General features: G+C 39.1%; 1 protein-coding gene across 1 annotated transcript in view; it reads right to left on the bottom strand.

The window, feature by feature from the left end:
• The window catches only part of LOC128658087 (calpain-8-like), a 260,090-nt gene that overhangs the window by 161,281 nt on the left and 71,373 nt on the right, over positions 1-27,436 (bottom strand). The window contains exons 6-8 of the mRNA XM_053712540.1: positions 12,762-12,845; positions 12,597-12,682; positions 1,239-1,313 (exon numbers count right to left, since the gene is read on the bottom strand). Of these exons, the coding sequence (XP_053568515.1) occupies positions 1,239-1,313; positions 12,597-12,682; positions 12,762-12,845 (245 nt within the window). The remainder of the gene's footprint in view (positions 1-1,238; positions 1,314-12,596; positions 12,683-12,761; positions 12,846-27,436) is intronic.

Here is a 27,436-nt window from a genome sequence, read left to right as displayed (position 1 = left end):
TGCCACTTCACTGTATTAACAAAATCTCCCTTGTTCAGCTTCAGCAGAAATGATTAGCTAACAAACTGCAAATTAGGGATAGATATAGATGCCACAACTGTCCTGATTTGTTTGGGGCAGTTCTGGATTCTAAGCTTTGTCCAGCTGAGACAGACGTATGTCCCAATTTGCAAGATTTCCTTGAGCCTCACCTACTGACTGTCAGACATGGCCACCGATAGCCAGATATGCAGATATTATGTGGCAGGGTTAGCGTGGGAAGTTAGTCCGTATACTCATTTTTCAGGAGTAGAAAAGGCGACAACATAAGTAATAAAATGATAGTGCAAAAGTTGTTTTACTATGCAAGAGTAAGTAGTATATATTACAATCAAAAGTGTTTACTGTCCCCTTAATCCTGCATTTAAAGGGACAGTCTAATACAAATGAAACTCATTATTCAGCAAGGTCATGCAATTTTAAACAACTTTTCAATTTACTATTATCATCAAATTTGCTTTTTTCTCTTTGTGTTCTTTAGGTAGGCTCACATGTTAATTACTAAGCCTTTGAAGGCCACATTTTATCTCTCTGCATTTTAACAGTTTTTCACAGCCAGATGTTATCTATCTTTTTAAACAATAACAATTCTAGAGTAGACTGTCACTTTTAGCTTAGATGGGCCTTCTGGTAATTATCTGCCAATTAAAAAAGGGAATAAACCACTCTTATAAACACCAAGTATTACTCCCTTTAGTATAAAAAAATATTTGCTCTTTATGTCTCTTTAAAGAGACAGTCTAGTCAGAAATAAACGTTCATGATTCGGATAGGGCATGTAATTGTAAACAACTTTCCAATTTTGCTTTGTTCTCTTGGTATTTTTAGTTAAAAGCTAAACCTAGGTAGGCTCATATGCTAATTTCTTAGACCTTGAAGACCGCCTCTTATCTGAATGCATTTTGACAAATTTTAACAATTAGAGGGCATTAATTCATGTGTGCCTAATAGATAACATTGTGCTCACACCAGTGGAGTTACCTAGGAGTCATCACTGATTGGATAAAATGCAAGTCTTTCAAAAGAACTGGAATAAGGGGACAGTCTGCAGAGGCTTAGATACAAGGTAATTACAGAGGTCAAAAGTTTATTGATATAACCGTGTTGGTTATGCAAAACTATCCCTTTTAAATTTAAAACATTGCTGCAAAGTATTATTTGCTTTGGAACGTACAGCAGATATTTAGTAGAATACTCACCAAAATTCTCCGTCATTCAACTGTTTCTCAAGCTCTTCCTTCACTTTGGGATCAACGTCGTTCCACTCTGGAGCTCTGCCAGGGGCACATAACACAATATTAAAATAAAACAGAAGAAATGAACAGGGCACATTGTTACTGGCATATTATTCTCTCTGGGTTCCTAAACTCTAATTGACAATGTCTATCTGCTGGATTAGTACCATATGGACCAGTTCAGGTACTGGAAATAAGGCGTCGTTAGAATAACAGAGGAGCACATTTTAAATATATTTTTCGCACACACTAATACAGCTGAAAGAAAACTTCTAATGCCGGCAGGTTAGCGTATGTATTATAAAATGAAAGTAAATATTTAACTTGCAAGTGAAACCCCTTAGACATCCAAAATATTAACACTTATCGCTCATGCACTAACCCAACACCACATTAGACAAACTGCGCTAAAGCCGAACGTAGTTAGGAATATTTCACATTCCAATGTCCTTCACATAGAAGAAAATGTTTTTTGTATTTTTAAATATATATATATATATATATATATATATATATATATATATATATATATATATATATATATATATATATATATATATATATATATATATATATATATATATATATGTATATATATATATATATATATATATATATATATAGAAGAGAAGAGGCTTGCACTCACTGGGTTTTTGAAAAAGGTGCTTTATTCAGCACAAAAATAAGTAACGTTTTGGGGATCAATCACCCCTTCATTAGACCAAACAAAAAGTGAACAAATAACAGTGTCTAAATCAAGTGTTAACCCCTCCCCCAGCTCAGAACTAGCAAGCACACAGCTAAGATTTAAAAGATGTGTACCCAGTCAGGTCTAGGAGTGCAGTCCCCTTCCGTGTTGTGTATATTACTGGGGTGATTACATAAGCCTGTGCACCCTTCCCTTGTTCCCAGTTTGTTTGGATTTGAGAGCTTGCACTATTTTTCTCTGTCTGTAAGTTACAATCGTCTCTGCCTGTGTCTTTGGTTTGGCTTTTGTGTTAAAAAAATGCAAATATATAAACACATACACGCAAAACATGCATGCACAAACAGATGCACATACACACACACAGAAACACATACAAAAACATTTGCACAAACATATATTAATTGCAAAATAGCTGCTTAAGGGTTGAAAGTGTGATCATTTAGTAAGCAATATATACTATTACAAATGATTTGAGGCATCTCCATGAATTAAAAATTACAAAACAGAAGCTATAGATGCTAAATTCTCTAGAGCAACTTGAAGAGAGAGAGACAGAGAGAAGAAATGTCTAAAAAAAACATTTGCATGCTTTTCCTGTTTGATCTCATTCGCCTCAGTTTGGAGAGATACCAGCAGACAGGAAAGTTGTAATAGCTAGATTGTGACCTGACCTATGAACTGTACAAGCTGCACAATTTTTAGTGACGAGTGGCTACAGGCACCCTAAATGGAAGGGTCCAGTAGCAGTCGCCCCTAAAAAGGTAGATTCAATGTAAAAAAAAAAAAATTAAAACAGCTCATGGGCATTATGTGAGTACAATGAGGCACCTAGATTATTATTTTTTTAGTACACTGTTACTTTAACCAGTGCAAAAGCTCAGTTATAACTGTCCCTAATTTTTAAAAACAAAGAAGATAAAACAAACATACTTAAGAGACTTTTCAATGGGCATACCACCTTGCTTAAAAAAACAATGCGTTTAAAATATCGATGTTGTACGCTGATTTACATTATGCCGATACAAATTGACTTTAATGTGCCTTGGAGTTTGAATTATGTAGTTACAGTTCTGTCTGGCAGTTAAAGGGACATTAAAGTACAAATGAAACATTCATGATTCAGCTAGATCATTTGATTTGATTTTAAACAACTTTCCAATACACCTCAATTATAAAATTTACTTTGTACTCTAGCTATCCTTTATTGTAGAGTATACCTAGATAGGCTTATAGGAGCTTAGGAGCGTGCGCGTGTCTTTAGTAGTCTAGGGCAGCGGTATTTGCAACACTGTATAACCCTGCAATAAGCAATGTTGGTAACACTACTGGCAGATGGATAAAGACACGTGCACACTCCTGAGCTCACCAAGGATTACTCTTTACCAAGAGAAGAAAGCAAAATTGATTACAGAGGTAAATTAAAAAATTGTTTAAAATTCAAAGTTACATTTTACTTTACTGTTCCTTTAAGGGTTAAGGCTAAGCAGTTGTGGTTCAATGTAATCTTGGTTAAAATAAACAAAACATTATTTTATTAAGTTATTTTTCTTTTTAACCCCTCTTTATTGGTAAGAAGCTTTTTCTTTAGCAGTGGATATAGTCCTTCAAATAGGAAACTTTGGGCAAAATTACAAGTTATGCACTAAACCTGGTGCGTAAATAACGCTAAACATTTAGCGGTACCACACTTTCCATAGCGCTGCCATTACAAGTTACAAAAAAAACTTTTTTGTGCGATAAGCCAAGGCCTGACTTGACGTGCTCGTGCATGTTTTCCCCCATAGACATCAATAGAGAAAAAGTGTTAGAAAAAAATTGCACCTGCAAATGCGGAATGGCGATCGCTATAACGCAATCCCATTTATGTCTACAGGGATAAGAAAATTATGTAAAAACCTAACACCCTAACATAAACCCCTAGTCTAAATACCCCTAATCCGCTGCCCCCCGACACTAAAGTTATTAACCCCTAAATCGCCGCCTCCCACATCACTAACACCTCAATAAACCTATTTACCCCTAAACCGCTGGCCCCCCACATCGCAACTACTAAAATAAACCTATTAACCCTTAATCCGCCGACCCCTCACATCGCAACTACTAAAATAAACCTATTAAAAACCCTAAACTGGCAGCAACTACCTTAAAATAAATAAAAACTTACTTGTGAAATTAAAAAAAAAATAAGATTAAACTATAATTAAACCTAACATAACTATTTTAAAAATAAAAATAAACTAAAAATAAAAAAACTAAATTACAAAAAATAATAAATTAACTTATCCAAAATAATAAAAATTAAACCTTATCTAAAAACCCTATAAAAACAAAAAAGCCACCCCAAAATAAAAACACACTAATTTAACAATAAACTATCAATAGCCCTTAAAAGGGCCTTTTGTAGGGCATTGCCCTAAGTTAAACAGCTCTTTTACGTTAAAAAAATACAAAGTACCCCCTAACAGTAACCCCCCCCCCAACCCAACCAATCCCGTAAAATAAAAAAACCTCTTTAGTGCCGATTAATTTTTTTTAAAAATCCCTATTTAAAAAATAAAAAAATAAAAATAAAAAAAATAAAAGATAAACCTTAGTGTAACTCTGAAATAGGTACTCACCATTCCTGAAGTCCGGCGGTGAAGGTCTTCTTCCAGGCGGCTCCTTCTTTATCCAGCGAGGGGAGATCTTCTATCTTCATCTAGAGCAAAGGCGATGCATAGCTGAGATGGGCGCGGAGCAGGACCGGCGGCCACGGAGTCATCCAGAGTGGAGGATCATCTTCATGTGATCGTTGCCGCACACTGAAGATTAAATGCAAGGTACCCGTTTTATATTTGGAGTATTTTACTTTCCTATTGGCTGAAATTTTTAAATCATTTACGCACCGGGTTCAGTGCATAACTTGTAAATTTAGCCAAAATAAAATGGGTACCTTGCATTCAATTTTCAGTGTGCGGCGACAATCGCATGAAGAGGATCCTCCACGCTGGATGGCTCTGTGGCTGCCGGTCCTGTTCCTCGGCCACCTCCGCTCCGTGCCACCTTCACTCCAGATGAAGATAGAAGATGTCCCTGTGCTGCTGGATGAAGATAGAGCCGCCTGGAAGTAGACCTTCACCGCCGGACTTCTGGAATGGTGAGTACCTATTTGGGGGTTAGACTTCGTTTTTTGTTTTTTTTGGGTGGTGTATTTTTTTAGATTAAGGATTTTTTTATTTTTTAATGGGCACTAAAGATCTGATTGCCCTTTTAAGGGGGGTTGGTTGGGTGGGGGGTTTTACTGTTAGGGGGATAAAAGAGCTGTTTAACTTAGGGCAATGCCCTACAAAAAGGCCCTTTTAAGGGCTATTGGTAGTTTATGGTTAGATTAGGGGGAGATTTTATTTTTGGGTGACTTTTTTGTTTTTATAGGGGTATAAGATTAGGTTTAATTTTTATTATTTTGGATAATTTCATTTATTATTTTTTGTAATCTTAGATTTTTTTTATTTTACATAATTTTAGAGTTAGTTTTTTCTGTAATGTTAGTTTTTTTTAATTTTTTTGTAGTGTTAGGATTTTTTAATTTTGTAATATAGGTTTTTTATTTTTAATGATAGTTTTTTTTTATAGTTTAAGCTTAGTTTATTTTTTATTTCACAGATAAGTTATTATTTATTTGATAGTTATATTGTAACTTTAATTTAAAGTTGGGGGTGTTAGGTTTAGGGGTTAATAGTTTAATTTAGTGTGTCGTGATGTGGGGGGCCGGCGGTTTAGGGGTTAATAGTTTAATTTAGTGTGTCGCAATGTGGGGGGTCAGCGGTTTAGGGGTTAATAGATTTATTTTAGTAGTAGCAATGTGGGGGGTCGGCGGTTTAGGGGTTAATAGGTTTATTTTAGTAGTAGCGATGTGGGGGTCGGCAGTTTAGGGGTTAATACTTTAATTTAGTGTGTCGCGATGTAGGAGGTCGGCGGTTTAGGGGTTAATAGGTTTATTTTGGTAGTAGCAATGTGGGGGATGGCGGATTAGGGGTTAATAGGTTTTATATAGTATTTGCGATGTGGGGGATGGCGGTTTAGGGGTTAATAGGTAGTTTATGGGTGTTAGTGTACTTTGTAACATTTTTGTTATGAGTTTTGTGAAAAAAATTTCTTTTGCAAAATCCATAACTACTTGTGGTATAAGCTATAACTCTAGCGTAATAGCCTGATCAAACAACTTGTAATACGGAAGACCTGAAAATTCCACACGCAAAAGCTATTTTTTGAGTGCGGAATGGAAAGTTGCGGTACAGGCTAAAACGCTTGTGGTATAGCTGTATCACCGAGACTTGTAATACGGGTGACCTGCCATTCCGCGAGCAAAGGCCAATTTTTTGTATACACGTACCGCAAAACTTGTAATTTAGGTGAGTGAATGTTAAAGGGACATTAAACACAGAGGGCTAGATTACAAGTGTTTCGGCAAATCTATATTTTTCGCTAGTGAAATGCTTTTTGCACTTCTTGGGATCCGCTCGTATTACAAGTTGAAAAAAACATTATTTTGCAATAGAGGTACCTTGAGAAGCGAAAAAATCGCTAGCGTAGTTTTCACTAAATGTTAGGTTTTAAATTTTTTGTAGGTAGTTAGTATAGTTTTTTTCAATTTATGGGTATTTTAATTGGAGTTATGTTAGGGGATGTTAGGTTAGGGTGTTTAGATGTTAGTTTATAACTTTGCGTTGTGGGGTGATGGTGGTTTAGGGTTTAATAGTTTTATTTAGGGTTGGCAATGTGGGGAATTGCAGTTTGGAGGTTAATAGTTTTATTTAGGGTTGGCGATGTGGGGGGATGGCTGTTTAGGAGTTAATAGTGTAGTTTATGGGTGTAAATGTACTTTGTAAGGTATTTTTGTTGTGTTTTGTGCAACTTGTTGGTTTAGGAAAACAGTTTACCAGAGCTCTTAGATCGCGGTAAGAATTGAAACTAAAAGGGCAATTGCGCTAGCGCAGTCGCAATTTCTCACGACTTGTAATAGCAGTGGGAGAAAATTAAATAACGAAATCATATGATTTTTAAGCATAGTACTGAGGTTATTCTCCGCCTCCTTCTTGTCTTGATGGTGTTAATCATTTTCAAGAATGTTATATGGCTTCTGAAAAAGTTACTACCATCAGTTACAAATCTGTCAGATATATTTATTATATGTTTACCAATGTACGGCAATGAAAGGTTGTTTTTGTCTCCCATTAAAGACTAGGAAGCCACAAATGCAACAATATATGCTCCATTTACAGGTCCATAAACAAAGTTTAGCTTCTCATATGCTGTTAATGTACTCAAGCTCTCAGACAAAAAAGCAGGGCCATCTTTAATATTGACTGGACCCTGGGCAAAAATGTTCTTGCCCCCCCCACCCCATGTAATTTTGCTCTCCACCCCAACATCCCAAAAATCAACTAAATCAATTTATTTTATTTAAAAAAATTAAATTATTAGCCCAGCAGTGGATCATCCACTGCTGGGCTAATCATTTTTTTAAAAATAAATAAATTGCAATATGTGAAACTGGACCTAAGCAGTGCTAATAAGTAAATACATATATAAATTCCTCCACTGAGGATGAGGATTCATTTAATATGCTTTTGAATGTGATTTTGGTGTGAAGTTAGCTGGTTAAAGAGATTTAGGGCAGCCAACAGGAGCAAAGCAAGGCAAAGACTGAAGAGGAAGCATGGCGGTGCAGACAAATATAAGTTTACTGACTGGAACAGCAGAACTACTATGGGAAGCTGAGAGAAAACAAAAACTATAAAAATAAACTTTAAATTAATGTGTGAAGTATCAGCATGACACTATACATCAGCCACAGCAGCCCATGTCCCTTATTTGCTAGGAACAAGTTCCCTCTCACCCTGTACTAGACAATGCTGCATGGGGAGGGGCATGTGTCCACCACTTATTCTTCTCACTGACACCTTTCTACAAACCACTGTTCCCCTAACAAACTTCAGTTAGTTGATCTTAGGGCCACAGCAGAAACAGCAGAGCAAAGGGGACCAGCTGACTGGATGCTGTCTGCCCAAGGCTGCATGGATACAGTGTGAGACAAGTCACACAGCCTCAAGACTGAAGAGAGCAGTGTGTGCAGCTGCACAGATGCTCAAATCCTCACGTGCCTGCCGCTTCAGCTTTCTGCTGCATGCGCCTACAGTCAGCCCTACCCAGAAACAATTCCCACCATCAGAGCAGTTACCTGGTAACAGTGGTAACCCCAGCAGGACCTTTCCAGATGCACTGGGAATGGCTGGATGCCGAGTTAGGGCTTAGGATTCAGTGCTGCACAGTGCACATCTAAAACAGCACATGACAATAGCGTGGCATGTCACATGACACCGGCATGGTCTGGCACAGTTTCTCACAAATAAATATAAGCAGAGAACATTTTACTGTGACAATATTAGGACTGACTGTGTGTGTTCCCCATGTCACATCAGCATGTCACTTTTTTTTTTTTTTAGGACTCTTGGGCGCCTCAACAAAGACTGGGCCCTGGGCAGCTGCCCCTTTTGCCCTGTGTTAAAGACGGCCCTGCAAAAAAGGTAAAACTGCCCTTTACAACTAGTATTACAAAATGTAAAACACATATGCTCAGTTGCATACCTCTCAGCCTTCCTACATTCTACTAGATTGTTACAAGTTGGGAGGTCTGGCCTGCTTCCTAGCCACAGACTCTTTGTGTCCCAGTTTTAAGGCACTGCCAGAGCCACACCCACAACCCATCCAGACATGCCCACAACCTGCCCAAACATGCCCACAACAAGTCTTTGATCTTGCTCTCTGCCTTTGACCCGCCCCTTCCAAATCTATGCTGCATCACTTTCAAGTGTTTAAACATTTGGGTATTATGGCCCTTTAAGTACTGGCAGAAAGTCTGCCAGTACTAAAATAAAAGGTTTTTAAAAAAATAATAATTTTATTTAGCATATTTACATATGCTGTGGTGTAGCATCCCCCCTTAGCCCCCAACCTCCCTGATCCCCCCCAAAACAGCTCTCTAACCCTCCCCATCTGACTTATTGGCGGCCATCTTGGGTACTGGCAGCTGTCTGCTATTATTTCACAGTCAAAAAAGTGTTGTTTTTTTTAAATGTACACTACTGTTACACCAGATATGAGTGGTGGCACTGGGCAAGTGGGCACAGTATACGCTGTGAGCCTGACACACACGCTGGCAGGCAGGCAACTGCAATTAGATTATACAGGTAAAAAAAAAAAAAAAAGCAGACTGATGTTCTAGCCCTAAAAAGGGCTTTTTGCGGTGCTGTCCTTACAGCAGAGATCAGATGAGTCCTTCAGGACTTTAGTGGACACTGAATACACTAGCCTAGTTATCGATTTCCCTATTAAATCAGCAGCAGCTACACTGTCCCTCCTCTCACTAAGAATGCAGCTTCCGAATGAATCTAAAATGGATGCTGTCCAGGAGGTGGGAGGGTCTGGGAGGGAGGGTCTGCCGCTGATTGGCTGGCATGTGTCTGCTGACTGTGAGGTACAGGGTCAAAGTTTACTCAATGATGACGAATAGGGGGCGGATCGAACATTGCATATGTTCGCCCGCCGCGGCGAGCGCGAACAAGCTATGTTCGCCGGGAACTATTCGCCGGCGAACTATTCGCGACATCACTAATTTTATACCATCAGATTATAATTGCTAAGCAACATACTCTAAGATGCTACTTTTCCTCAATAACTACCAAGTTGCTGAAATGAAATTGGGGCTGGGTTACTTTTAACACACAATTAAATGTTTTACGCAACTTTAAAACAGAAAGGAAGTAGGTAGACCTACAGCAAAAGCCATGTTTTTTGCACCAGCAATAACTGCCATGCAGCTAGATTATGAGTTGTGCGTTCATGTTTTAACGCTGAAAAAATTGTCATTTCAGCGTTAAAACAGCACCGGAGCCATTACAAGTCTTGTCGGTATAGGTGTACCGCAAGCCTTTTAGTCTGTAACGCAACGTCAGTCCCACACTCGTAAAAATTACGCTTTTTCATGGAATTCCCATAGTGCTGCCATTACGAGTTTTGCGGTGAGGCTAAAAAACCTGGGTTACACCCTAAAACGACAAGATCCGTAACTTCATCTAAAAAGCAGTAGTTATGAGTTTTACGCTACAAATCTGTAACATAAAATGTTACAGATAGGATTTTAGCAGCTCTAATTCCTATTGGCTGATTCAAAATTTTCAGCCAATAGGAATGCAAGGGACGTCATCTTGAAGATTCAGTGTACAGCGGTGTACAGTGTACAGTATGAAGAGGATGCTCCTTTCGGATGTCTTCAGGGTGGACCCGGTCTGCGCCGCCGGGATCAAGATAGAAGATTTACAGGTAAAAGAGCTGTTTAACTTAAAGGGGTAGTCAAGTCAAAATTAAACTTCATGATTCAGATAGAGCAGCAATTTTAAACAACTTTCCAATTTACTTCCATTAACAAAATGTGCACAGTCTTTTTATATTTACACTTTTTCAGTCACCAGCTCCTACTGAGCATGTGCAAGAATTCACAGAATATACGTATATGCATTTGTGATTGGCTGATGACTTTCACATGATATAGGGGGAGTGGAAATAGACATAACTTTGCAATTTATTTAACAAAAAACTACTACTCATTTGAAGTTCAGACTAAGTGCTATTGCATTGTCTTCTTATCATGCATTTGTTGATTATGCAAATGTACAGTGTTGACTGGTCCTTTAAGGCAATGCCCTACAAAAGGCCCTTTTAAGGACCATTAGAATAGGAATATTTTTTTATTATTTTTGATAATTTGTTATTTTGTGTAATATATTTTTTTTCATTTTGGGGTGGGTTTTTATTTTTAGATTAGGACTTAGGTAGCAAAGGAGCTAAATGCCCTTTAAAGGGCAATGCCCATACAAATGCCCTTTTCAGGGCAATGGTTAGATTAGGTTTTACTTTATATTTATTTTGTGGATTTGGGGGGTGGGGGTTTGTATACTGTTAGGGGGTGTTTGTTTTTGTAGCAAAAGAGCTGTTAACTTTAGGGCAATGCCCTATGAAAGGCCCTTTTTGATAATTTCGTTTTGTTTGTTTTTTTGTAATGGTATTTTTTTTTATTTTTTTGTTTGTTTAATAGTTTTTTATTTTTTGTAATTTTAGGTTTTAGTGTAAGGTAGCTTAGGTTTAGGTCAGTTTGTATTTATTTTAACTAGGTAGTTAGTAAATAGTTAATAACTATTTTTTACTAACTAGTCTAACTATTTAAAATAAATACAAACTTACCTGTGAAATAAAAATAAAACGTAAGCTAGCTACAATATAACTATTAGTTATACTGTAGCTAGCTTACAATTTATTTCACAGGTAAGTATGTATTTAGTTTTAAATAGGTATTATTTAGTTAATAATTGTAAGTTTAATTTAGCTCTATTGTAATTATGTTAAAGTTAGGGTTCGGTTAGGGTTAGGGTTACGTTAGGTTTAGGGGTAGGTGTAGGGGTTAATAGTTTAATTTAAATTTTTGCAATGTGGGGGGGGTGGCGGTTTAGGGGTTAATAGATTTATTTAGTGATGTGGGAGGCCAGAGGTTTAGGGGTTAATAGCTTTATTTAGTTGCGGCGATGTTGGGGAGCGGCAGAATAGGGGTTAATAGATTTATTATAGTGTGGGCAATGTTGGGGTGCAGGGGAATAGGAGTTAATAACTTTAGTATAGTGGTGGCGATATCGGGAGCAGAAGATTAGGGGTTAATAGTTTTTTTTAGGTGGCGGCGATATCGGGGGCAGCGGATTAAGAGTTAATAACATTATGTAGGTGCCGGCGATGTCGGTGGGGGGCAGATTAGGGGTGTTTAGACGTGGGGTTTATGTTAGGGTGTTAGGTTTAAATGTTAGGTTTTTTTCCTCATAGACATCAATGGGGCTGCGTTACTGAGCTTTTCTTTCCGCGATCGCAGGTGTTAAGACTTTTTTCAGACCAGCTCTCCCCATTGATGCCTATGGGGAAAGCGTGCACGAGCAAATAAAAACAGCGCTTGTTTTTGGTGCGGTATGGAGCTTAAAAGCACCATATTGCACGCACAAGCCGGGTTTTTCAAAACTTGTGATGGCAGCGCTATGGTGGGAGAAATAACACTACTTTTGTTGCGTTCGCTTCGCACCCTCTAAAGCACAAAACTTGTAATCTAGGTGTTTGTAATTTACAAGACTTTTATGTAGTCTTGCAAAAAATAACATACCAGCCGATTCTAATTTTTTTTTTAATATATCAACATAATGCTTGCTGCAATTGTTTTTAAATGATCAATTTCCCCAACATATTGATGTATCTGGAAGAGCCAGTCAAGGCTTGTTACTGGAGTAGACAGTGTATACCAATGTAATTTTGTTAGCAAAATATGTTTTGTGCCTTATCACCTCTTTTTAGGGACAGTGAGGGACAAACAACTAGTAGGGATATTCTTGTTAAGGCAACACTGTGCACTTCCTATTCTCAGAAATAGAAAACAAACTATTTCAAAGGTAAATTGAAAGAAAAGGGGCAGAGTAAATAATAAAAGTATATTTATACATTTTTCATGAAGTGTTTCATATCCCTTTAACGCAACACCAACTTACCCATCACACCAAGGTCCAGTCCACTCTACATCTCCCCACGGGTTCCTCAGCCGTATCAGCTTCTCTTTACAACCATGGTATAGAACCTAAAAGTTAGTCACACTCAATTATTACAGTGAAACTCAGGTACCATTTAGAATAAAGTATACCATGGTGTGTACTTACCTCCTCCGCTCCAGTAACTGAATAAGCATGACCTTTTACCAGCTTTCTCTGAGTGATTTTCTCTATTTCATACTTATTAGATATCTATAGGAAAGGAGTAAAATGTATTGAACAATTCAATCAAATAATAAACGAATATAAAATATGTAGCTTGAAAATAGTTTTAAACATAGAATTATAGATTTTGATGACAGATAAGAACCATTGGCCCAACAAGTCTGCCCAAAATGTCCTAAAAGTGTAAACTCCCCAACACTGTCTGTCATTACCACCTCTTGTAGAAGTTTATTCCATGAATCAGTTAAACTTTCTGTTAAGAATTGCTACTGTAATCAGGACCCCTTGTTCTGGAATTGTTCTTTATGTGAAAAAACAGAATTTATGCTTACCTGATAAATTACTTTCTCCAACGGTGTGTCCAGTCCACGGCGTCATCCTTACTTGTGGGATATTCTCTTCCCCAACAGGAAATGGCAAAGAGTCCCAGCAAAGCTGGTCACATGATCCCTCCTAGGCTCCGCCCACCCCAGTCATTCGACCGACGGACAGGAGGAAATATATATATAGGAGAAACCATATGATACCGTGGTGACTGTAGTTAGAGAAAATAATTCATCAGACCTGATTAAAAAACCAGGGCGGGCCGTGGACCGGACACACCGTTGGAGAAAGTAATTTATCAGGTAAGCATAAATTCTGTTTTCTCCAACATTGGTGTGTCCGGTCCACGGCGTCATCCTTACTTGTGGGAACCAATACCAAAGCTTTAGGACACGGATGAAGGGAGGGAGCAAATCAGGTCACCTAAACGGAAGGAACCACAGCTTGCAAAACCTTTCTCCCAAAAATAGCCTCCGAAGAAGCAAAAGTATCAAATTTGTAAAATTTGGCAAAAGTGTGCAGTGAAGACCAAGTCGCTGCCTTACATATCTGGTCAACAGAAGCCTCGTTCTTGAAGGCCCATGTGGAAGCCACAGCCCTAGTGGAGTGAGCTGTGATTCTTTCAGGAGGCTGCCGTCCGGCAGTCTCATAAGCCAATCGGATGATGCTTTTAAGCCAAAAGGAAAGAGAGGTAGAAGTCGCTTTTTGACCTCTCCTTTTACCAGAATAAACAACAAACAAGGAAGATGTTTGTCTGAAATCTTTAGTAGCCTCTAAATAGAACTTTAGAGCACGGACAACGTCCAAATTGTGTAACAAACGTTCCTTCTTTGAAACTGGATTCGGACACAAAGAAGGTACAACTATCTCCTGGTTAATATTTTTGTTAGAAACAACTTTAGGAAGAAAACCAGGCTTAGTACGCAAAACCACCTTATCTGCATGGAACACCAGATAAGGAGGAGAACACTGCAGAGCAGATAACTCTGAAACTCTTCTAGCAGAAGAAATTGCAACCAAAAACAAAACTTTCCAAGATAGTAACTTAATATCTATGGAATGTAAGGGTTCAAACGGAACCCCTTGAAGAACTGAAAGAACTAGATTTAGACTCCAGGGAGGAGTCAAAGGTCTGTAAACAGGCTTGATCCTAACCAGAGCCTGAACAAATGCTTGAACATCTGGCACAGCTGCCAGTCTTTTGTGTAGTAAGACAGATAAAGCAGAGATCTGTCCCTTTAGGGAACTTGCAGATAATCCTTTCTCCAAACCTTCTTGAAGAAAGGAGAGAATCTTAGGAATTTTTATCTTATTCCATGGGAATCCTTTGGATTCACACCAACAGATATATTTTTTCCATATTTTATGGTAAATTTTTCTAGTTACAGGTTTTCTGGCCTGAAACAGAGTATCTATCACCGAATCTGAAAACCCACGCTTTGATAGAATCAAGCGTTCAATCTCCAAGCCGTCAGTTGGAGGGAGACCAGATTTGGGTGTTCGAATGGACCTTGAACAAGAAGGTCCTGTCTCAAAGGTAGCTTCCATGGTGGAGCCGATGATATATTCACCAGGTCTGCATACCAAGTCCTGCGTGGCCACGCAGGAGCTATCAAGATCACCGAGGCCCTCTCCTGATTGATCCTGGCTACCAGCCTGGGAATGAGAGGAAACGGTGGGAATATGTAAGCTAGGTTGAAAGTCCAAGGTGCTACTAGTGCATCTACTAGAGTCGCCTTGGGATCCCTGGATCTGGACCCGTAGCAAGGAACCTTGAAGTTCTGACGAGACGCCATCAGATCCATGTCTGGAATGCCCCATAATTGAGTTATTTGGGCAAAGATTTCCGGATGGAGTTCCGACTCCCCCGGATGAAATGTCTGACGACTCAGAAAATCCGCTTCCCAATTTTCCACTCCTGGGATGTGGATCGCAGACAAGTGGCAGGAGTGATCCTCCGCCCATTGAATTATTTTGGTCACTTCTTTCATTGCTAGGGAACTCTTTGTTCCCCCTTGATGATTGATATAAGCTACAGTCGTCATGTTGTCTGATTGGAACCTTATGAATTTGGCCTTTGCTAGTTGAGGCCAAGCTCTGAGAGCATTGAATATCGCTCTCAGTTCCAGAATGTTTATCGGGAGAAGAGACTCTTCCCGAGACCATAGACCCTGAGCTTTCAGGGATTCCCAGACCGCACCCCAGCCCACTAGACTGGCGTCGGTCGTGACAATGACCCACTCTGGCCTGCGGAAGCTCATTCCCTGGGACAGATGGTCCAGGGTCAGCCACCAACGGAGTGAATCTCTGGTCTTTTGATCTACTTGAATCATTGGAGACAAGTCTGTATAATCCCCATTCCACTGTTTGAGCATGCACAGTTGTAATGGTCTTAGATCAATTCGTGCAAAAGGAACTATGTCCATTGTTGCAACCATCAATCCTATTACTTCCATGCACTGCGCTATGGAAGGACGAGGAACAGAATGAAGCACTTGACAAGAGCTTAGAAGTTTTGATTTTCTGACCTCTGTCAGAAAAATCCTCATTTCTAAGGAATCTATTATTGTTCCCAAGAAGGGAACTCTTGTTGACGGGGACAGAGAACTCTTTTCTTTGTTCACTTTCCATCCGTGAGATGTGAGAAAGGCTAGAACGATGTCCGTATGAGCCTTTGCCTTTGACAGGGACGACGCTTGTATTAGAATGTCGTCCAAGTAAGGTACTACTGCAATGCCCCTTGGTCTTAGAACCGCTAGAAGGGACCCTAGCACCTTTGTGAAAATCCTTGGAGCAGTGGCTAATCCGAATGGAAGAGCCACAAACTGGTAATGTTTGTCCAGAAAAGCGAACCTTAGGAACTGATGATGTTCCTTGTGGATAGGGATATGTAGGTACGCATCCTTTAGATCCACGGTAGTGATAAATTGACTTTCCTGGATGGTGGGTAGAATTGTTCGAATAGTTTCCATTTTGAACGATGGTACCCTGAGAAATTTGTTTAGGATCTTCAAATCCAAAATTGGTCTGAACGTTCCCTCTTTTTTGGGAACTACGAACAGATTGGAATAAAATCCCATTCCTTGTTCCTTTATTGGAACTGGGTGTATCGCTCCCATCTTTAACAGGTCTTCTACACAATGTAAGAATGCCTGTCTCTTTATTTGGTTTGAGGATAAGTGAGACTTGTGGAACCTTCCCCTTGGGGGTAGTTCCTTGAATTCCAGGAGATAACCTTGAGAAACTATTTCTAGCGCCCAAGGATCCTGAACATCTCTTGCCCAAGCCTGAGCAAAGAGAGAGAGTCTGCCCCCCACCAGATCCGGTCCCGGATCGGGGGCTACTCCTTCATGCTGTCTTGTTAGCAGTGGCAGGTTTCTTGGCCTGCTTACCTTTGTTCCAGCCTTGCATTGGTTTCCAGGCTGGTTTGGGTTGTGAGGCATTACCCTCTTGCTTAGAGGATGCAGAATTAGAGGCTGGTCCATTTCTGCGAAAGGGACGAAAATTAGGCTTATTTTTAGCCTTAAAAGACCTATCCTGTGGAAGGGCATGGCCCTTTCCCCCAGTGATGTCTGAAATAATCTCTTTCAAATCAGGTCCAAATAAAGTTTTACCTTTGAAAGGAATGTTAAGTAATTTTGTCTTGGATGACACATCCGCTGACCAAGACTTTAGCCAAAGCGCTCTGCGCGCCACAATAGCAAACCCTGAATTTTTCGCCGTTAATTTTGCTAATTGCAAAGCGGCATCTAAAATAAAAGAGTTAGCCAAATTAAGTGCGTGAACTCTGTCCATAACCTCCTCATATGGAGTTTCTCTACTGAGCGACTTTTCTAGTTCCTCGAACTAGAACCACGCTGCCGTAGTGACAGGAACAATGCATGAAATTGGTTGTAAAAGGTAGCCTTGCTGTACAAAAATCTTTTTAAGCAAACCTTCCAATTTTTTATCCATAGGATCTTTGAAAGCACAACTATCTTCGATAGGAATAGTAGTGCGTTTGTTTAGAGTAGAAACTGCCCCCTCGACCTTGGGGACTGTGCCATAAGTCCTTTCTGGGGTCGACCATAGGAAATAATTTCTTAAATATAGGGGGAGGAACAAAAGGTATGCCGGGCTTTTCCCACTCTTTATTTACTATGTCCGCCACCCGCTTGGGTATAGGAAAAGCGTCGGGGGACACCGGAACCTCTAGGAACCTGTCCATCTTGCATAATTTCTCTGGAATTACCAAATTGTCACAATCATCCAGAGTAGATAACACCTCCTTAAGCAGTGCGCGGAGATGTTCTAATTTAAATTTAAATGTCACAACATCAGGTTCAGCTTGATGAGAATTTTTTCCTGAATCTGAAATTTCTCATCAGACAAAACCTCCCTCATGGCCCCTTCAGATTGGTGTGAGGGTATGACAGAACAATTATCATCAGCGTCCTCTTGCTCTTCAGTGTTTAAAACAGAGCAATCGCGCTTTCTCTGATAAGTAGGCATTTTGGATAAAAGATTTGCTATGGAGTTATCCATTACAGCCGTTAATTGTTGCATGGTAATAAGTATTGGCGCACTAGATGTACTAGGGGCCTCCTGCATGGGCAAAACTGGTGTAGACACAGTAGGAGATGATGTAGTATCATGTTTACTCCCCTCATTTGAGGAATCATCTTGGGCAATAACATTATTTGTGGCAGTACTGTCCTTACTTTGTTTGGACGCTATGGCACAATTATCACATAAATTTAAATGGGGAGACACATTGGCTTTCATACATATAGAACATAGCTTATCTGAAGGTATAGACATGTTAAACAGGCTTAAACTTGTCAACAATGCACAAAAAACGTTTTAAAATAAAACCGTTACTGTCACTTTAAATTTCAAACAGAAAACACTTTATTACTGAATATGTGAAAAAGTATGAAGGAATTGTTCACCACAGTGTCTTAAAGCCTTAAAAGTATTGCACACCAAATTTCAGAGCTTTAACCCTTAAAATAACGGAACCGGAGCCGTTTTTCAATTTAACCCCTATACAGTCCCAGATACAGTCTTTGCTAAGACCCAACCAAGCCCTGAGGGGAATACGATACCAAATGAAGCCTTCTAAAAGCTTTTTCAGAGATTCTTAGATCCACACACATGCATCTGCATGCCCTGTTCTCAAAAAACAACTGCGCATTAATGGCGCGAAAATGAGGCTCAGTCTATGACTAGAAAGGCCCCCTGACTGAAAAAGGTGTCCAATACAGTGCCTGCCGTTTTATAAACGTTCCCCAAGATTATAAATGTCAATTGTTAGCCTAAATTTGAATAATATGCACAAATAAAGCAATCGATTTAGCCCATAAAAATGTCTACCAGTTTTTTAGCCCATAATAAGCCCTATATTCTGTTTGTTTTTGAATAAGAAAATGGCTTACCGGTCCCCATGAGGGGAAATGACAGCCTTCCAGCATTACACAGTCTTGTTAGAAATATGGCTAGTCATACCTTAAGCAGAAAAGTCTGCTAACTGTTTCCCCCAACTGAAGTTACTTCATCTCAACAGTCCTATGTGGAAACAGCAACCGATTTTAGTTACTGTCTGCTAAAATCATCTTCCTCTTACAAACAGAAATCTTCATCCTTTTCTGTTTCAGAGTAAATAGTACATACCAGCACTATTTTAAAATAACAAACACTTGATAGAAGAATAAAAACTACATTTAAACACCAAAAAACTCTTAACCATCTCCGTGGAGATGTTGCCTGTGCAACGGCAAAGAGAATGACTGGGGTGGGCGGAGCCTAGGAGGGATCATGTGACCAGCTTTGCTGGGACTCTTTGCCATTTCCTGTTGGGGAAGAGAATATCCCACAAGTAAGGATGACGCCGTGGACCGGACACACCAATGTTGGAGAAATACTCACAGCCTAGGCTTTAGTAATGAGGGTTCATTGTATAGTTAGGCAGTGAGTAAGGTAAACATCTGATTCAGCCTTCTGCTTCATGCTAATTTCATATGGAAATGGAAAATGGATCACAAATCAAAATGAAGGTAGTTAAGTATTTTAATTATGTTCTCATTAGGAGGATTATATAATGACAGTGGAACTTTCTGTTATAAATAAAAAAAATATTAGATGCAATTGAAAAAGGGTTTATTAATTAAAGGGACATGTAACCCAACATTTTATTTATGATTCAGATAAACCATACAATTTTAAACAATTTTAAAATTCACTTCTATTATCAGTTTTGGTATCCTTTATTGAACGAGCAGCAATTTACTACTGGTAACTAGCTGATTATATTGGTAAGCCAGTGACAAGAGACATATATGTGCAGCCACCAATAACCAGCTAGCTCCCAGCTGCTGAGCCTACCTAGGTATGCTTTTTAACAAAGGATACCAAGAGAATGAAACAAATTACATAAAAGTAAAAAATTGGAAAGTTGTTTAAAATTACATACTCTATCTGAATCATGAACAAATAATTCTGAATAGCATGTCCCTTTAAGATTAAAACTATATTTTATATGCATACATAAATTATACACCAAAATATACACACTTAAGTAAATAGGCTCCATGTAGTAATGTATAATTTGGAGAGGTTTCTCTACTATATTGGCCCTACAGTAAGGATACATAGATTCTACTAGTAGAAAATTAAACATATAAGTTTTATCTTCCAAGATCTTCTAAAGCATTTAAACAGTCAAATAGTTATATACATTTATTTTCGCCTGTTTAGTACATGTTTTATATTTTAATACAAACTTTTAGCTGGCAGATTGCTAGATAATCTGACAAGCCCTGAAGGGGTAACATTCTTTGAGAATACTAAGGCCTAGATTTGGAGTTTGGCGGTAGCCGTCAAAACCAGCGTTAGAGGCTCCTAACGCTGGTTTTGGCCGCCCGCTGGTATTTGGAGTCAGTGATTAAAGGGTCTAACGCTCACTTTTCAGCCGCGACTTTTCCATACCGCAGATCCCCCTACGCCATTTGCGTATCCTATATTTTCAATGGGATCTTTCTAACGCCGGTATTTAGAGTCGTTTCTGAAGTGAGCGTTAGAGCTCTAACGACAAAACTCCAGCCGCCTGAAAATAGCAGGAGTTAAGAGCTTTCTGGCTAACGCCGGTTTATAAAGCTCTTAACTACTGTACCCTAAAGTACACTAACACCTATAAACTACCTATGTACCCCTAAACCGAGCTCCCCCCACATCGCCGCCACTCGATTAAAATTTTTAACCCCTAATCTGCCGACCGCCACCTACGTTATACTTATGTACACCTAATCTGCTGCCCCTAACCCCGCCGACCCCTGTATTACATTTATTAACCCCTAACCTGCCCCCCACAACATCGCCGCCAGCTACTTAAAATAATTAACCCCTAATCTTCCGACCGCAAAGCGCCGCAACCTACGTTATCCCTATGTACCCCTAATCTGCTACCCCTAACACCGCCGACCCCTATATTATATTTATTAACCCCTAATCTGCCCCCCTCAACGTCGCCGACACCTGCCTACACTTATTAACCCCTAATCTGCCGAGCGGACCTGAGCGCTACTATAATAAAGTTATTAACCCCTAACCCGCCTCACTAACCCTATCATAAATAGTATTAACCCCCTAATCTGCCCTCCCTAACATCGCAGACACCTAACTTCAATTATTAACCCCTAATCTGCCGACCGGAGCTCACCGCTATTCTAATAAATGTATTAACCCCTAAAGCTAAGTCTAACCCTAACACTAACACCCCCCTAAGTTAAATATAATTTACATCTAACGAAATTAATTAACTCTTATTAAATAAATTATTCCTATTTAAAGCTAAATACTTACCTGTAAAATAAATCCTTATATAGCTACAATATAAATTATAATTATATTATAGCTATTTTAGGATTAATATTTATTTTACAGGCAACTTTGTAATTATTTTAACCAGGTACAATAGCTATTAAATAGTTAAGAACTATTTAATAGTTACCTAGTTAAAATAATAACAAATTTACCTGTAAAATAAATCCTAACCTAAGATATAATTAAACCTAACACTACCCTATCAATAAAATAATTAAATAAACTACCTACAATTACCTACAATTAACCTAACACTACACTATCAATAAATTAATTAAACACAATTGCTACAAATAAATACAATTAAATAAACTAGCTAAAGTACAAAAAATAAAAAAGAACTAATTTACAAAAAATAAAAAAATATTTACAAACATAAGAAAAATATTACAACAATTTTAAACTAATTACACCTACTCTAAGCCCCCTAATAAAATAACAAAGCCCCCCAAAATAAAAAATTCCCTACCCTATTCTAAATTTAAAAAGTTACAAGCTCTTTTACCTTACCAGACCTGAACAGGGCCCTTTGCGGGGCATGCCCCAAGAATTTCAGCTCTTTTGCCTGTAAAAGAATAAATACAATACCCCCCCCAAAATTACAACCCACCACCCACATACCCCTAATCTAACCCAAACCCCCCTTAAATAAACCTAACACTAAGCCCCTGAAGATCTTCCTACCTTGTCTTCACCATACCAGGTTCACCGATCCGTCCTGGCTCCAACATCTTCATCCAACCCAAGCGGGGGTTGGCGATCCATCATCCGGTGCTGAAGAGGTCCAGAAGAGGCTCCAAAGTCTTCCTCCTATCCGGCAAGAAGAGGACATCCAGACCGGCAAACATCTTCTCCAAGCGGCATCTTCAATCTTCTTCCATCCGGTGCGGAGCGGGTCCATCTTGAAGCAGGCGACGCGGATCCATCCTCTTCTTCCGTTGTCTCCCGACTAATGACGGTTCCTTTAAGGGACGTCATCCAAGATGGCGTCCCTCGAATTCCGATTGGCTGATAGGATTCTATCAGCCAATCGGAATTAAGGTAGGAATTTTCTGATTGGCTGATGGAATCAGCCAATCAGAATCAAGTTCAATCCGATTGGCTGATCCAATCAGCCAATCAGATTGAGCTCGCATTCTAGATCAGCCAATAGAATGCGAGCTCAATCTGATTGGCTGATTGGATCAGCCAATCGGATTGAACTTGATTCTGATTGGCTGATTCCATCAGCCAATCAGAAAATTCCTACCTTAATTCCGATTGGCTGATAGAATCCTATCAGCCAATCGGAATTCGAGGGACGCCATCTTGGATGACGTCCCTTAAAGGAACCGTCATTAGTCGGGAGACAACGGAAGAAGAGGATGGATCCGCGTCGCCTGCTTCAAGATGGACCCGCTCCGCACCGGATGGAAGAAGATTGAAGATGCCGCTTGGAGAAGATGTTTGCCGGTCCGGATGTCCTCTTCTTGCCGGATAGGAGGAAGACTTTGGAGCCTCTTCTGGACCTCTTCAGCACCGGATGATGGATCGCCAACCCCCGCTTGGGTTGGATGAAGATGTTGGAGCCAGGACGGATCGGTGAACCTGGTATGGTGAAGACAAGGTAGGAAGATCTTCAGGGGCTTAGTGTTAGGTTTATTTAAGGGGGGTTTGGGTTAGATTAGGGGTATGTGGGTGGTGGGTTGTAATGTTGGGGGGGGTATTGTATTTATTCTTTTACAGGCAAAAGAGCTGAAATTCTTGGGGCATGCCCCGCAAAGGGCCCTGTTCAGGGCTGGTAAGGTAAAAGAGCTTGTAACTTTTTTAATTTAGAATAGGGTAGGGAATTTTTTATTTTGGGGGGCTTTGTTATTTTATTAGGGGGCTTAGAGTAGGTGTAATTAGTTTAAAATTGTTGTAATATTTTTCTTATGTTTGTAAATATTTTTTTATTTTTTGTAAATTAGTTCTTTTTTATTTTTTGTACTTTAGCTAGTTTATTTAATTGTATTTATTTGTAGCAATTGTGTTTAATTAATTTATTGATAGTGTAGTGTTAGGTTAATTGTAGGTAATTGTAGGTAGTTTATTTAATTATTTTATTGATAGGGTAGTGTTAGGTTTAATTATATCTTAGGTTAGGATTTATTTTACAGGTAAATTTGTTATTATTTTAACTAGGTAACTATTAAATAGTTCTTAACTATTTAATAGCTATTGTACCTGGTTAAAATAATTACAAAGTTGCCTGTAAAATAAATATTAATCCTAAAATAGCTATAATATAATTATAATTTATATTGTAGCTATATTAGGATTTATTTTACAGATAAGTATTTAGCTTTAAATAGGAATAATTTATTTAATAAGAGTTAATTAATTTCGTTAGATGTAAATTATATTTAACTTAGGGGGGTGTTAGTGTTTGGGTTAGACTTAGCTTTAGGGGTTAATACATTTATTAGAATAGCGGTGAGCTCCGGTCGGCAGATTAGGGGTTAATAATTGAAGTTAGGTGTCTGCGATGTTAGGGAGGGCAGATTAGGGGGTTAATACTATTTATGATAGGGTTAGTGAGGCGGGTTAGGGGTTAATAACTTTATTATAGTAGCGCTCAGGTCCGCTCGGCAGATTAGGAGTTAATAAGTGTAGGCAGGTGTCGGCGACGTTGAGGGGGGCAGATTAGGGGTTAATAAATATAATATAGGGGTCGGCGATGTTAGGGCAGCAGATTAGGGGTACATAGGGATAACGTAGGTTGCGGCGGTGTACGGAGCGGCAGATTAGGGGTTAATAATAATATGCAGGGGTCAGCGATAGCGGGGGCGGCAGATTAGGGGTTAATAAGTGTAAGGCTAGGGGTGTTTAGACTCGGGGTACATGTTAGAGTGTTAGGTGCAGACGTAGGAAGTGTTTCCCCATAGGAAACAATGGGGCTGCGTTAGGAGCTGAACGCTGCTTTTTTGCAGGTGTTAGGTTTTTTTTCAGCTCAAACAGCCCCATTGTTTCCTATGGGAGAATCGTGCACGAGCACGTTTTTGAGGCCGGCCGCGTCCGTAAGCAACTCTGGTATCGAGAGTTGCATTTGCGGTAAAAATGCTCTACGCTCCTTTTTTGGAGCCTAACGCAGCATTTGTTTAAACTCTCGATACCAGAGTTAAATTTATGGTGCGGCCAGAAAAAAGCCCGCGGAGCGTTAACAGCCCTTTTACCGCCAAACTCCAAATCTAGGCCTAAGAGAGCTGGGAGAAAACTGTAACCTGTTGTTTACTGGATAATTTTTTGCTTACATCTTGTGAACTGGGGTGGTTAACATTTGATATGAATCAGTAAAAAGAGCCTGTAGTCTCATTTGTAGTGGGAATGAAATAGAACACTCTTTCCGTGCATGTGTAATTATGAAACTTTTATGACAAGTTAACTCATTAAGCTGTGAAAAAGCATTTTAAAATATCAATAAACGTATCATCACCAGTTAACTGATTACACATGTCCAAGGATTGATCTTAATATTCAGAAATTTTTATTAAATATATTAAATAATAGAAAATATGATCAGAATTTCTAGAAAAATGTAGTTGTTAATATACTTTTATATGTTGCCAGAATATTAATGAACAAGGCTTACATTATTAACAGCTAGGATCTTATAAATACAGGGAGTGCAGAATTATTAGGCAAATGAGTATTTTGACCACATCATCCTCTTTATGCATGTTGTCTTACTCCAAGCTGTATAGGCTCGAAATCCTACTACCAATTAAGCATATTAGGTGATGTGCATCTCTGTAATGAGAAGGGGTGTGGTTTAATGACATCAACACCCTATATCAGGTGTGCATAATTATTAGGAAACTTCCTTTCCTTTGGCAAAATGGGTCAAAAGAAGGACTTGACAGGCTCAAAAAAGTCAAAAATAGTGAGATATCTTGCAGAGGGATGCAGCACTCTTAAAATTGCAAAGCTTCTGAAGCGTGATCATCGAACAATCAAGCGTTTCATTCAAAATAGTCAACAGGGTCGCAAGAAGCGTGTGGAAAAACCAAGGCGCAAAATAACTGCCCATGAACTGAGAAAAGTCAAGCGTGCAGCTGCCAAGATGCCACTTGGCCAAGGTAAGAAAGTCTGAAAGACGACCACCACTGAACAAGACACACAAGCTGAAACGTCAAGACTGGGCCAAGAAATATCTCAAGACTGATTTTTCTAAGGTTTTATGGACTGATGAAATGAGAGTGAGTCTTGATGGGCCAGATGGATGGGCCCGTGGCTGGATTGGTAAAGGGCAGAGAGCTCCAGTCCGACTCAGACGCCAGCAAGGTGGTGGTGGAGTACTGGTTTGGGCTGGTATCATCAAAGATGAGCTTATGGGGCCTTTTCGGGTTGAGGATGGAGTCAAGCTCAACTCCCAGTCCTACTGCCAGTTTCTGGAAGACACCTTCTTCAAGCAGTGGTACAGGAAGAAGTCTGCATCCTTCAAGAAAAACATGATTTTCATGCAGGACAATGCTCCATCACATGCGTCCAAGTACTCCACAGCGTGGCTGGCAAGAAAGGGTATAAAAGAAGAAAATCTAATGACATGGCCTCCTTGTTCACCTGATCTGAACCCCATTGAGAACCTGTGGTCCATCATCAAATGTGAGATTTACAAGGAGGGAAAACAGTACACCTCTCTGAACAGTGTCTGGGAGGCTGTGGTTGCTGCTGCACGCAATGTTGATGGTGAACAGATCAAAACACTGACATAATCCATGGATGGCAGGCTTTTGAGTGTCCTTGCAAAGAAAGGTGGCTATATTGGTCACTGATTTGTTTTTGAATGTCAGAAATGTATATTTGTGAATGTTGAGATGTTATATTGGTTTCACTGGTAAAAATAATTGAAATGGGTATATATTTGTTTTTTGTTAAGTTGCCTAATAATTATGCACAGTAATAGTCACCTGCACACACAGATATCCCCCTAAAATAGCTATAACTAAAAACAAACTAAAAACTACTCCTAAAACTATTCAGCTTTGATATTAATGAGTTTTTTGGGTTCATTGAGAACATGGTTGTTGTTCAATAATAAAATTAATCCTCAAAAATACAACTTGCCTAATAATTCTGCACTCCCTGTAGATATATAAAGAACACTTTCAAACCTTATCACTAAGAACCTTTTGGATTTTGCAGTACGTTTTGTTAAAGCTATCCACAGTAAAGGAAGACGAAGGGCTAGATTTATCAAAGGCTAGGCGAACTCTGTATGTTCTTCGCCTGTAACTGCGCCCCAGCTCGCCTCCAGAGAGGCGCATATGTGCGCCTAAATTTATAAAAAAAATAGACGTAACTTTGCGCAGGCGAGCTGGGGCGTAGTAATGATAAATTGCGCCTGTCGGGAACAGCATTTACTCCCTATTTACTCCCTATAAATATTTGCGCCGCCATGATTTGATTATTAAAAAAAAAACGTTTTTTAGGCAACTAATTAGCTAATATTTATATTACACAATGTTTCTGTGCTGTTTGTGCCATAAGTTGACACAAAAATGAATATATCAATATATCGATATATACATATAAAACTTTTAGTACCATATGCGCCTGTGGAAGCACAAATTACTGGGAATAACAGTATCTTCTTAGCGCTGAACTTTTGAAAAATTAGTTGAAAGAGTAAAGTACTGCATCTCAAGATGTAAAAGCATGTATTATAATGGTGTTCGACTCAGTCTGTATGGCAAAATATACAACACGCAATTACAGACGGAATTATCGGTGCAAAGCAATGATGAATAAGCAACTGGGCGTATTTGTAGGTCGGGCTGTTAAATTACGCCTATTACTAATGTATATTGGTGCACTCGGGAGCACGCCTGTGTGCCTAGGCGAATGCAAGTGAAGTGCGAAGAAGTTTCTTTCAGATTTGCGGAATTATAGGCGCAGAGTGCTTTGATAAATATGAGGATCCGTTTGTATGCGTTATTTTGGACGATATTAGAGGAGAATGGCTTTGATAAATCTAGCCCTTAGGGAATGACACCACATAAGTAAAGTTTACAACCAAAAATTGAATCTGGACACCATGGTTAAAAAGAAAATCTAAATCAATCAAAAAAATTTAAATTAATCAAAAGAGGGGGATTCAGAGATCTTCTCAAAACAATAAATATCTAAGAATTTTCCCACAAGGGCCAGTTGGCTTGTGGCTGGAAGAGGGTGACGATAAGGATCAAGAGCATCCATTAGGAAAGGAGAGAAATGGCAGCAATCAAGGGACTGTGACTTGTGAATACTGCAGTGATGGGGAAACAGTGAAACCCTATTTCTTTATTGTGAGACTGCAGACAAATCCTGCAAGTACAAGGTGTTTTGTGTCCATTAAAGGGACATTCCGGTCCCAAAACTGAAATGCACATAGATGAATTACATGGTTAAACAGAAACATATTTACAATACACATA

The sequence above is a fragment of the Bombina bombina genome, chromosome 4 (assembly GCF_027579735.1).
Source record: "Bombina bombina isolate aBomBom1 chromosome 4, aBomBom1.pri, whole genome shotgun sequence".
NCBI lineage: Eukaryota > Metazoa > Chordata > Amphibia > Anura > Bombinatoridae > Bombina > Bombina bombina.
The sequence above is the reverse complement of the archived record's forward strand: the minus strand, read 5'-3'. Positions and strand labels throughout refer to the sequence as shown.